Genomic DNA, 13,998 nt, shown 5'->3' with positions numbered 1-13,998 from the left:
TCTACGCTCGTTATGGCACATCTGTCATCATTCTTCCCACAGTGACTATAATTCTATAGCTCCCGCAGATTACCTATGTTGCACGATGACAAATGATTCTGATTTTGTGATACAAAATTAGAATCATTTGTCATTTGCTGCATGATACAAAATGCTTTCTCTATTGTGGAGTTGCAATTTTTGTTTATGGTGCTTCCTAGAGGTGGTAGACAAAAAAGACATTCTAATGCAGGTGGGAAACGAAACTTGGACAGTTACTCCATCGATTGGTGTATGTCACATGCATTTTAGATAATAATTAATGTAACTACAATAAATATATTGTTTACAGATCTTGCTTAGTAATCTTCCCCATGCATTACCTTTCTTACAGTCACTAAGATCTAGTTGTATGAAATTTAAGTAAAACAGAATTGTTAATACTTTTGTATTATTATTCTATTGTGTTCAATTAATTTTGTATGTAGCAATAAAGTCACCTACTGTACTCGGAACTTCGTCATTTAAAATTATAATAGCCGAGGTTTTCATTTTAAAATAATAATTTAGTTTTGCGCATTTAAAATAAATTTAAACCTATCATACTAATATATAATAACTGTTTAATATATTTATTTCTTATAGACATGATTGCCATTCCTGATTTTGGACCCGGTGCAATGGAGAATTGGGGATTAATTACTTATCGAATGACTACGATTCTGTTCAATCCTGAAGAATCGTCTTCTGAAAGTCAGGAACACGTTGCCATTGTTATTGCTCATGAAGTGGCTCATCAGGTTAGATCTGTTGGTTTTTATTAATGCAATCAAGTTTTATACAAAATATGATTGAACTGAAAAAAAAAAATTTTTCTAATTTATTGTCAATTTTTTGTGTATTGTGTTTTAGCAAAAACAATATGCACAGAGGTGTTTTTAGCATTTTGCAGCCATTTTTTTAATACTGTATACTAATAGCAATGCTGAGTTAGAAATGCTGCCTTCATACACTAGCATACAGAGAGGACAAGAAATGAAAGAGTAGCATGTAAGAGAACAAAACGCTTTTTATTACTCGCAAGACATTTGCAAAATGCATTGAGATTACAGAAGGTGTTCAAATTTGTGACTATGAACTGTGACACATGCTTGACATTATCAGTTCATGGAATCAAGTACATTTTGAAAAATTCCTGGCATGTCTTGGACTTCTAAAGCAGCTGGAGAGATGCTACAAGGTCCTCGTCCATTTTGACAGGGGTGTCTCATACACCAGTCCTTTGATGTAATTCCAGAAGAAGTAATTGAGACGTGTTAAGTTTGGCAACCTTCGGACCAATGAATTGGATGGTATCCCAAAAGAATGTATGAGCAGTCTTGTGGTCAAATAATGCCATCTACCGCATCATATCAATGCATCAGAACACATCGGTAGATGGTGTTTCTGACTTGGCATTGATATTTGATTCTAATTTTGTTTTTGTGCAATCTACCCCTCCCAGAAATTTTTGCTTACTTAGCTGAATCACCCTGTCTATAAATATAATTTAATTTTTTAATATAAGGTTTAAATCATTTTGTGATCAGGTAATTATAATGTCACCTGTAAAAATTTGCCATCATAGGAACATGCCTGCTTTGTCTATGGATAAAAATTCCTCTGAATATATACAGATTTTGTTTTGTGAAAGCACAAGCATCCAGTGATGCCAACTTAGGGATTTCCTTTGAATTTAGGGGGAAATCAGCAGAATGAGGGAATTTAGGAGAAAATGCCAAGTCTGTCCATATTGGTTAGTGCAATTTCAGTGACAAGTAGGAGTTTCCAAAAGTCATGTAACTCATGGCCATTCTCATGCCAGATTTGGAACAGGTTGCTTCGTCACACAAAGCTTTTACTCATCTGTGCCCATTGTTTTGATCTCTAAAATATTGGAATATATTGAGTCTGGGTGTATATTATTGAAAGTAAGGACTGTACAACTCTACTTAGAACAAAAGATGACTTTAATAACAGTTAACGATCAGGTTCAACTAACGGTATGGTTGACGGGATGAAGATGTGCCACAGTTCAACAATGTCTTGATATAGTTCTAATAACAGACATTATTTTTCTAAACTTACTACTAAATTACTAGACTAATTCACGTTAAATTTACATATAATTATTTACAAGACAACAAGCGCGTGCTGCCACAATCTTCCTTTGTTCTTCCATAAAATGAATGTCCAAATCTCACCAATTGTCAGATGACAGATAGTGACTACTCACTAATTCACTTTCTATATGTAGACATATCTAATATATATCGATCGTATTTTTACAATATTAATCTTACTTGGGTCTGTTAACTATAAACTGTCCAAACGTGCACACCACTAGGTTGTTGATGATAAGTTCTTAAGAATGGAAACGGATTACAGTACCTATACTCGATGCACTCAATCTTTCGTTGCTTCTTCTATCTCCTACTGCCAACCAAACTACACCAAACCACGAAGCAAAAGGCCAAAAAAGTAGTTCTACCTATGAGACGGTTCAATTTATACACCTCCATCACATGGATACTCTCTTAACACATGACCCCGTCTTTGATCAATTAGTTCACACCAGTTGGTGTCACAAGAAAGGTGATACAACATAATATTCCGTGGACATTTACAAAAAGTAGATCCCAACACGTGTTAACAGAGAAATAATTTATGTACAGTACATAAATTATAAGCATACCTAAAATAATAATAAAGTAGCACAGCACTGCACCATGCTACCTGTGCCCTAAAGTGAAAATTTGTATTTATCTGGATTGTCAAAAGACTAATATTTTTCTATTATGCTTGTTACTTGGAGCAAAACTATATAGAGGGAGCTTGTTTCAGTTTTTAAGAAGGAATGCTGTTAGTTTTAGAGGAATTTCAGGTCTGTTCAGATGGTTTTTAGGACAGAAGGCTGGCAACTCTGCGTGCATCTTGATGATGATGTTTTAATTTTCCTTTTTTCTGTGGTTTGTCATCACACTTGAAGTGACGTTTTTCTGGTGGCAATTCAAACACCCGTTTATAAATCATTCAATATTATTTTAATGAACAAGTAGCAGTATAAAATTTTTATAGTGCTACTTGATTGAACCATAGATTTAGTTAAATTAAAGTTATATAGGTACAGTTATGTTTTGAACAATCTTAAATGAAAATTATAAAATAACTAACAATTATATATTAAACAATATTTAATATCATATAATTTATTTATTTTAGTGGATTGGTAATCTTGTAACAATGGATTGGTGGAGCGATCTGTGGCTTAATGAAGGTTTTGCTAGTTTTATGGAATATTTGGGAACTAACTCTGTGAGACCCGAATGGAAAATGGTAAGATATATTACTTCAGATATTCTGTTTTTGTCAAACTGTAAGCTTAATTTGATACAAAAACCTAAATTTACGATTTTAGTATCCAAATGGAATTTCCCTTCCGATCAAACACTATTGATCTTCTGAGCTTTCGGTCAATAAAGAGCTGATATTTAGACATTTATTAATATACTAATTTTTAATTGTCGTGTAATTCGGCCTAGAGTTAGGTGTTAGGTGCCATCTCTTGATAAATTTAATAGTTGTAATTAAATTAGTATTTTAATAATTAATTTAGAAGGTTCTAGAAGAAAAGAATCTGCTCAAAGTGGGACTCAAACCTGCAACTCCCTCTTGCTGTATGGACCCATTGCTAGTTACACTACTTGGCCTTCCATCCGATCTTCTCCTCCAGAACTATTAATTGCAGGTTCAAGTTCCACTCCAGGCCAACTCTTTTCTTCCAGAACCTTCTAAATTAATTATTAAAATACTAATTTGATTATAGTTATTAAATTTATTAACAGATGGTGCCTAATGCTTGCCTCTAGGCCAAATTATTGGCATTTAACTAGTAATAAAATGAAATATATTCACACCTTTGACGTGTCCAGCATAATGTTTAATTCTATAAAAACATTTTCGATCCCTTTAAGAGATCTTCTTTAGTTAATGTTTACAAAGAAACGAACAAAAAATTTGAATTTAAAAAAGAACGAATATTTCAAAACTGATTGCGCATCTAATGGTAAAAACTTAAATTTGTTCTTAACAACATAAAATTTAAACATCCAAAATAATCCTAGCACAGGTATATAAATTACCCAAAGGTAAAAAACAATATTAGACAGGAATAAAGTAAAGCGGCTTCTGCGGAGTCGTAAAATTATGTCATATCATTAATGGAACACATCAACACCACAGAATCTCGTATCATGTCTGGTAATTTTTTAGAGACAGTACAGCGAAGAGTCAGGAGATTCGTCTCAACTCCTCTGGCACGTATTTTGAATATGGAAAGGGCCACTGTGCAGACTCCGAGAACTCCTAGAATGTTTGCCTTTGGAAAAACACACAAACCGGGTTCACAGTTACGCCCAGTGGTAGAGAAATGCAGTGCGCCTACCTACTTAATAGAAAAGAAGTTGGTTAAGTTCTTGTGTGAAAGAATACCGCACTCCCCTTTTTCAATTAGGAACTCCATACAATTTTTGCGGAAACTTGAGAACATCACACTCATGGATAATGAATACATGGCTGTATTAGACTACAAGGCATTATACCCATCTATTAAATTACTGCCATGTTTCTGTGAGCTGAGAGATTTTTTGTTCAATAACATCGAGAATCCATCAAAACATCATAAGGATATATTAGAATTGGCTCATTTGATTTGTCATACGTCATTCTTTGGCTTTGAAGGAAAGACATACATACAGGAGCGTGGAGTACCAATGGGTAGCCCTACATCATCTTTAATTTGTGAGCTTGTCCTATGTAAATTGGAAAACGATATCCTACCCGTCTTCCAGGAAGATATAGTAGTTTACACAAGGTATGTCGATGACATCTTCATTTTGTAGAAGAATAAGCAGAATACAAACCATTTTATAAACTTGGTCAACGATAACTCCTACGGCCTCACACTGAAGCTAGAGTTAGTTAGTTAGTTTATTTATTGATTAAAATACCAAAAAGGTACATTCCTGATACCGTAGTATAACATAACCGGGTGCAAGCGCAACAAATGATAAGATACATTAGATGAGAGTGTAGATTACAATACATAGGAACGTAGATACGGCAAATTAAAATACCGTATACAGTGTAAATAAAAATAATAATAATACAATGATACACTCAAAGTGCAATGATGTGACAAAGATAAGATTATTAAATTTATACCTGAGAATTAAAATGTAAAACAAAGTTATGATAAAAAAAAAGTGGGATAAAGTACAGTTAAATACAATACAAATACATATGATAAAATAAAGAGGAATAAACTGCAATATTTACAAATATTTACAAAATCTACAATGAATTGTGCAATACACAAGCAGAGGCTAGAAGAACATGCTGAGGAGTAGAATGAGAATCGCCGCTAACCGTTGCCAAGAATTCAGTAGGCAGGTACAGATGTTCTTTTAAAATACACAGAAATAAGGTGGAAAAAGGCACTGTAGGTGTCTTTATATTTAAGAAGACTGTCCAGATGTTGAGGGGCCAGTTGTCGTTGTGGGTCTTGATGGTCGTCTTGAGGTGGAGTCGTTCCAACTCCAGAAGCGGGCACTGCAGGGTGTAGTGGGTGCTGCCATCAGAGGTTCCACAGATGGTGCAAGAAGGGTTAGTTGTCCCTTTAAACCTAGCCAGGTAGGTAAAGAACCTACCATGGTTGGTCAGAAACTGAGAAAGATGGTGGTTGGGAGTGTACCACTTAAGAGTCAGGAATTCCTTTATATCTGGAATAAAGTTAAAGGTGATGGAGTTGTTATGATTCCATTCGTCCTGCCAAGAGGCAAGGAGATCCTGCCAAAGGATGCCTTTGATGGCCCTGGTGTTAATTTTATTATAAGAGAAAGGCAGGGAGTAGTCAGTGGAAGCTTGTTTGGCAATGGCATCCGCCCTCTCATTACCGTGGGTGCCCTGGTGAGCTCTGGTCCAGCTGATGTGAAAATGGTTGGGAGAGTGGATAACAGTTTCGTGAATGCCAGTGGCAATGAGATGATAAGTCTTGGCCTGAAGGAGTGCCACTGCAGAAGCACTGTCTGTAATAATAGCGATTTCCTTAGTAGTGTAGTTATCATTTGACCAGTCGATGGCTTTTCTAATGGCAAGAAGCTCCGCCTGGAAGACAGAGCAGTGCTCCCCAAGCTTGAAATGGCCCGTAGCAATTTCTTCGTCATTATTGAAAACAGCAAAGCCACAGCCCACGTTCGAGTTGGTTTTAGATCCGTCGGTGAAAATATGGAAGTCAGTCTGGTTAGAGGTATCGAAACGGATATTGCAAGGAGTCGCTGGGTGCCTAGAATTGGCAAAGCTCACATTGGTCTCCAAATCTTCATGTTTAATACGGTGATTATCAGTATAGATATCTCGACCCCATTTTATGTGCCACAGTTTGGAGTTGAGGGCTATCACTTTATTGAAGGGTGCCTTTTTTGCCAAAACTTGTAAAGAAGCGCTGGGGGTGGTGCAATACGCCTTGGTAATTTGAAGAAGAGCTCTACGTTGGGCGGTGATAAATTTCCTTTTGATATGGGATTTGGTGATGTCATGCCCCCAGCTTCCACAAGCATATGTAGTGATCAGCAGGAAAATCTGATTATATATTGCATCAAGGGCTTCAGCTGCCAGGCCCCAACGCTTCCTTGCCATGCCTGCCAGAGCATTGAAGATTTTCCCGGTGCAATCTGTAATATACTGGGTGTGGGTATTCCATAATAAGCGAAAGTCCAAGACAACTCCCAAGTACTTAATAGTTTTCTTTATGCGAACAGAATGATCGCCCATCTTGACAGTTGGCACTCTTCAGTACAGATTAGGCTGCCTTGGCTTATTAAATATGATGCCACAGGTCTTGGCAGCATTGAATGTTAGCTTATTCTTGGTTCCCCAATCGAGGACTTGTTCCAATATGTGGCTACCTAGGAGGTTGTTAACGCTGCTGATGATGCCTTCAATAGCATCTGCAGTCGAGCGCTGTGGCCTAAAACCAAACTGGTTACTGTGCAGAAAGTTGTTCTTCTCCAGGTGCCATTGGAGTCTATTAGTGATCAACCTCTCCAGCACCTTGCCAAGAACTGGCAGGTGGGAGATGGGACAGCTCTCCTCAGGGTTCCCAGGTCTAGGAATAGGAACAATTCTGGCACATTTCCAGTGACTGGGGAAGATTCCATGAGAGAGGCTGGTGTTATAAATATGCATCAGGTGCTCGGGGATTATATTCCAAAGCTTCTTTGCCAACTCAGGCGTGATGTCGTCGCAGCAAGGAGCCTTCCTGCTATTAAGATTGGCGAAGGCGTAGTTGATCTCGTGTGGCTGGAAGCTTGGAGTATCGAGGGTGCTAATTGCATTAGATACCAGAGTCCGAATCCTATGATGATATTCAGTTTTCTGATCTAAGTTATCCTCCAGGCAGAATTGATCCATCCTCCGGTTGGCGGCCTGGAAAAAGTCCTCGCCAGGAGTGGAGGAATGTAAGACGGACCTGCTTTTGAGCTTATTGGTGGCATAACGAGTGATAAAAACCCCAAGGGTTTTTAGCCGCCGATTGGCAGAAATGAGTCCAAGAAGTTTGCTTGGCTTTTTTAATCTCGGTTTTATAATTCCAAAGATGCTGTAGGTAGTGCAATTTGTGGTTGGTCCGGTGAGACTCAGTGTGACTCGTCTGGTATTTCTTCTGCAGCCTGATGTTCTTTAGGTGAAGGATTGTCAGGTTTTCTGTCCACCAAGGCACGGGCTTATGAGTGTTCATGTATTTCGGAATAAAGATGCTGCAGGCCTTCTCAATAGTATTAATATTACCTTCTATGCACTCACAAGTAATCTGAGGGTCAGGATGGACATAGTCAATCAAGTTATTATGGAGGTAGGTCTTGAGATTGTCCCAATCTGCATGCCTAAGATTGTATTTAAGGCGTGGGTGCCATATATTGTCATTGGTGGTGGTGTTAATATTGAAGGTAATAACAGCACGATCGTCTATGGAGTCATTGAGAACCTTCCAGTCAGAAATAGTGGAATAACAGCCCAAGGAACATGCCGTAACATCTATCCAGCTATGTCCCTGGCTGGAGACGAAGGTGGGAGGGGAGTTTGGATTGTTAACAACAAGAAGCCCATTGCGGGCAAAGAAGTCTTCCCATCTTTGGCCACGATGGTCTAGGTTGTCGCCTCCCCAAGTGGGGGGAGTGAGTGTTAGTGTCTCCTGCAAGAATGTGGGTGATAGAGGCCGCCCAGAGATACTCTGAGGTACCACTAAGGATGGTGCAAGTGGTTGGGAGACAAGCCGGGTGGTTACGCACACAGTAGGGCTCCTGGCAGAAGATGAAGTCACAGTCATTGATTTTGGAGCTTAACATTGAGGTGACAGCAATACTTCTTCCAGTATTGTATTGCAGGAGACGAATACTTTTATTACTGAATTGGTCCATATTCAGTACTATTAATTACGTTGTTTTTGATACGAGTATAAACCTGACATGTGCTGTCACGTGCGTTGTGTTCAGAGTTAGCTGCTTTCTCATGGGTGCAATTACAGCATTTAGCTGGCTTGTCCTTATGTTTGCAGTCTTTGTAGGAGTGTTTGCCAGAGCAGTGACTACATGTTGGCACTGTCTGGCTACAGGACTTAGTCGAATGGCCAAATCTGCAGCACCTGTAGCACTGCAGGACCGGACAGAAGTCCGAGACCCTGCATTTGGACCATTCCACAGAGATCTTCCCCAGAATCAGAAGCCTTTTCCGCAGGTTGGGCGAGACCTGCACAGCCCAGTTGGTAAAGTCTTTCCCTTTCTTGCCCATAGTAAATTTGACTCTGAAGGCCTCGTTGAACTCGTCTTCAGAATATGTTTCGCTCAGGAACTCGTTCTGCCGATAGATAAATAAAGGTAGCTCCTCCCGGGTCACTTGAACAGGAACTGAATAAAAAGTCACGTGAGGCAAACGCTTCTTTGGCTTTTTAATAGTTATTTGTGGAATTTTCTTGGAGATATGTTTCTCAAGCTGGTCAGCATCACTGGTGTTTCTTATCTCGATTGCAATTCCCCCACCTCCGATGTTGCGGACTCTGTCAACCCCAATCCGGAGCCTAGATGGCTTGATCTTCTCAAAAAGGAGTCTCCTGAGCTTATTACAGCTCGCTTCCTCTCCTTTGTTGTTCAGAAGGAGGACCTCCGTACCGGTTTTTGGTCTGTCAGTGTTACCAGAGGATTCAACTATTTTTCCTGATTTAAGCACTGTGCTGTAGGATTTGTCGATGCTGTTCACACAGGGGCCTTGTGTGCAGATCTCTTTAATTTTAGCCTTTGTGCTAAGTTGATTTTCCAGTATTTCTTGAATGGGGCTTTCTTCCAGGAGCTTCCCCAATTTATTGGAGAGGCCCTCCATCTGAGATAATGGTGCCTCAAGATCCATTTGATCAACAAGATAGTCTATGTTGTCACCTATTTTCTCATTGGTCACTGTGATCCTGTCCAATTTATTGTTGATTTTGTTGAGTTAGATGTTTAGATGTTTGACATCGCTGGCACTTTGCTGTTTGTCATCATTGGTGGTAGAAGACCGTGGGCTGTGGCTAGAAGCACTGTCCTTCATTTTTCCCATGATAGCAGGGAGGTCTTCGTAGAGAAGTTTATTAAGTTTGCCGGTAAAACCCTCAATCTCTGTTTTAGTTATGAAACAAGTGGTGGGAGGGTGCAAGATGGGCATTGGAGTAGTGGCTTCAGCATTCAGAATTTTATTGTTTTTCTTGACTGGTGTCCCTCTCCCTAATGCGGGGTCAGGGGTCCCAGACAGAACAAACTGTTGGTTTTTCCCAGAGCAAACAGGGTTTACGTTGGGTTTACAGCAATCCCCTATGGTGCCGGCTGCAAGGTCTATTATCTTCTGGATCTGGTCATTTATAAAAAGTTTTTATTCTAAGTGGAGCACGATCTTTTCCCCTTCTTCTCAGCGCAAAAGCCCTTAACTTCATTGGCGATGCGATATGCCTTTTCCAAAAATTCAGATAGAGCTTTGTTCTCCATGGTGAACAGAAGAGATAACAGTATATGTGGAAAGTGTAATCAACCAACCATGAGAGGGTAGTGTACTGCGTATTGTGTGAGAAAAGATGCCTGGTGGCCATAAGACTCTGTCTGAGATGGAGTAATCCAGCTAAGACAGAGGGGAAAGCAAAGTTGGTTGATTGTTAAAATAACAGGAATAGGTAATAAGAAATACCTTTTATCCTCCAAAATACTATTCTAATAATAATTAAATAACGAAAGTTTAAATTCGTGATGTAATTTTGACCAAAATACTATTCTAATAATAATTAAATAAACAGATGTTTAAATTCGTGATGTAATTTTGACCTTTCGCCTTTCACGCCGTCACCAACTGTCATCCTGCCTCACAACTCCCCTTTGCTCGACACTCTCCCTCGTACACCTCCTCTCCCCCGCAACCCCTCGTAATTTATTATCCTAACGGTTTTGAAATGTAACACATCTAGACCCCACCTAGATGTGTTGGTGTAAAATAATTATACACCAATAATATTTAAAACTAACCATTATAATGTCCTATAACATAATAACCTGACAGTAAACACAATAGAATAAAGTTATAACCGTTCTAAAGTTAAAATGTACCAATTAATCCCTATTGCAAAAACCCAAACCCTTATAATTTGATTAATATTAAACAAATTGCTACCCTCTTTTAGGACCTTATTGACTAAGCTAACTTCTAACAAACCCCCTTGTGCTGCCTCAAAGATTAAGCCTCCCCCCGCTAGACCCGATCGAATTTTTCGAAATTAAAAATTAACTATCTATTCCCCAATTAGCATACAGTAACAATATATATATATCAATCGAACCAGGATCCAGAGTAGATTCCAATAGTATCCTCGAAGATGTAATGCAGTTAATACTTCCGGCACAATCACAAAAATTCCACAGAGCACATTTTAACACATCTTCCCTACCGATGAGTAGAAACGAAACCTCTCCGTTGATGAGTCCATTGCAATCAAAAATGAAAAGTTCATAACCATTCGGAATGGCAAAAGTACCATGTGAAGTCTAAGAGAAAAACATGTCAGGCTATCGCCCTTCATCTAGCGATCACTGAAGCTAGAACAGGAAAGTGAGTGTCAGGTTAATTTCCTTGACTTGGAGATTATATGTAGAGAGGGACACATAATAACGAAAGTATACCGCAAGCCGGTTTATCAACCTTACATCATTTCCAGGAATTCATCAGACCCGGAACACATAAAGTTAACGGCTTTTAAATCATGGATAAAGAGAGCTCGCATGCGCTGTACCAGCATATATGATACATACAGAGAGTTAGATTACATATGCAAAATAGCGCTTCAACAAGGTTACAGAAGGCAAACGGTGGATACCCTTATTAAGACCTTCCAGCCACACAGCCAACGCATAAAGGAGAACGAACACGAAGAAAGGATTGTCCTTAGTTATATACCGTTTTTAAACCAAGTTACTAAGAAAGTGGCCAGAAAAAGGAATATCTGCATAGTTTATAGACATAATCCTATGGTTTACAGGCTGTCGAGAAATGATAAGGAAAGATATAGATGCGATACCCTCACAGGAGTTTACTCGATACTGTTGAAAGATAATAGATTCAACTCCGACCTAGTTTACGTAGGGGCTACCATGAGGAATTTGAAAAAAAGGATCGAGGAACATAAATACACAGTCAATAAAAACATGGATAGTACGGTACTAGCTGCATTCGCCAAGGAGCAGGATGTTATGGTTTATTGGGTCAAGGCGGAGATTATTAACACATAGCCAAGCGGTCAGCACAAGCGGTGAAATACATAGAAAAAATGGAAATACACAAAGCACATCTCAACAAACAGTGCATTAATCATAGAGACTCCGACAGTTTATCCACAGCCTGGAAGTCTTTCTATAAAACGGATATGACGTAATTTTACGACTCAGCAGAAGCCGCTTTACTTTATTCCTGTCTAATATTGTTTTTTACCTTTGGGTAATTTATATACGTGTGCTAGGATTATTTTGGATGTTTAAATTTTATGTTGTTAAGAACGGATTTACGTTTTTACCATTAGATGCATGACCAGTTTTGAAATATTCATTTTTTTTTAAATTCGAATGTTTTGTTCGTTTCTTTGTGAACATTAACTGAAGAAGATCTCTTAAAGGGATCGAAAACATTTTTATAGAATTAAACGTTATGCTGGACACGTCAAAGGTGTGAATGTATTTAATTTTGTTACTTTGGTCCAGTAAGCATTTCTTATTATATATTTAACTAGTAATTAGTAGTGTTGTTATAGCTTGATGTAATCGGCAATCATATGTCATTAATCTAAAAGTTGGGTTTATAGATGTTTATATTTGTATTTCTTAATATTTTTATTAAAAAAAGAACTCTTCAAACATTTGGAACATTCAGAAATTCAAGCTTTATCCATCCCATTTTGGATAAAGCAGGGAAAAAATTTAGAAACTTTTCACTCTGATTGGAAAAGTAAAGATAATGATTGCAAGGATATAAGAACAAGGAACATCAGGGTGGCCATCTCTTTCTCCTTGGGTTTTTATTCTATTTGGACCTTACCATCAAGCAGGTTGTGGAGAATGTTGAAGGAGGACTAGTGAACAAAGAGAGAGCACGTGTGGGAACAGGAAGAGGGGATTCCATATCCCAAGGATTGCACACCACTAGGATATATATATCAAAAAGATCAGCCCCCTTTTTTAATAGTGCATCAAAGAATATCCAAATTAATGAAAAAGGGAGAATAAGAATGGGACTGAAATTAAGGTATAGTCATCTAAGTCATCACACATTAAGTATTGTGCATACTGAAACATTTGGAGGTGAGGACAACTCATCTGATAACCCGTGAAGGATGGGTAGTGAATCTATGAAGTATTAATGTTGGGTTTATATCCCCAGTATTGAATGGGATAAATTTGTAACAATTGATCTATAATTTCCATCTAACTGCTCTCACACAGTGGAAATTCTACACATTTCAGCTGGATAATCTGCAATCTTTCTGATGCAGGTTGAATAAAGAAGGAAGTTTGTTTTTTAAATCAACTAGAATTTATTATCTATCCATTGAATAAAATATGAGGCAAACAAAAAAATAAATATTGCCAGTTGTTTCTTCAAAAACTGCCAGATTTAGCTTTAATAAAATCTTACCTGTAAGGATAAAAATTGTAAATTTAGCTTTAAAGTAATGAAAAGTATTTTAATTTACAGAATGTTAATATATATATCATACATAAATCTTAAATGCATTATACTAGGGTTGATCATAGCAATAAATGCAGATGACCAGGTGGTTAAGGTGGCCGCTTACTACACCGAGGGACTGCGTAATTTATCCAGATTGGTTGAAAACCTCTGGAAATTTTTTGGGGTGGTTTGTCTGGATACGTTGGGTCTCTCGCCACTCAGCCAGGCTCTTTCCACCCATGGGGTGGAAAGAGTTAAAACAAAAAGTAATAAATATAATTGAATAAAGGTAAAAGAACTTCTGGTAAAGCTTTTAACATTTTTTTCCCTACTTACTCTCAATGGTAGTGTTGCAGTATGTTTTTACAAGCTTTCATTTTCTGGATGCCACTCATAAATGCTTTCAGAAAAAAAAAAATTACTTACCTTTTAATATTTAGAAAATTCTATATTTTTTTCTCTACAGATGGAGCAGTTTGTAAGTACCACCCAAGATGCATTAGCTTTAGATAGTTTAAGAAGTTCTCATCCTATAATGGTAGAAGTCAAAGATCCGGTAGAGATTGAAGCAATTTTTGATGTGATCTCCTACAAAAAAGTAAGATTGTCTTGATTTTTATTTCAACAAATTTGATGATTTTTTTTGTAAGAGCAATATTAATCAGCGTATCTTCTACATTGTTTGTTTAGGCAAAA

General features: G+C 37.9%; 1 protein-coding gene across 1 annotated transcript in view; it reads left to right on the top strand.

The window, feature by feature from the left end:
* LOC136984871 (endoplasmic reticulum aminopeptidase 1-like) overlaps positions 1-13,998 on the top strand; it is a 73,900-nt gene that overhangs the window by 47,011 nt on the left and 12,891 nt on the right. The window contains exons 5-7 of the mRNA XM_067282012.1: positions 625-779; positions 3,241-3,354; positions 13,769-13,900. Coding sequence (XP_067138113.1) covers positions 625-779; positions 3,241-3,354; positions 13,769-13,900 — 401 coding nt within the window. The remainder of the gene's footprint in view (positions 1-624; positions 780-3,240; positions 3,355-13,768; positions 13,901-13,998) is intronic.

Source organism: Centruroides vittatus, unplaced genomic scaffold (assembly GCF_030686945.1).
Source record: "Centruroides vittatus isolate TY-2023 unplaced genomic scaffold, ASM3068694v2 contig_120, whole genome shotgun sequence".
NCBI lineage: Eukaryota > Metazoa > Arthropoda > Arachnida > Scorpiones > Buthidae > Centruroides > Centruroides vittatus.
This window is presented reverse-complemented; position numbering and strand designations above follow the sequence as displayed.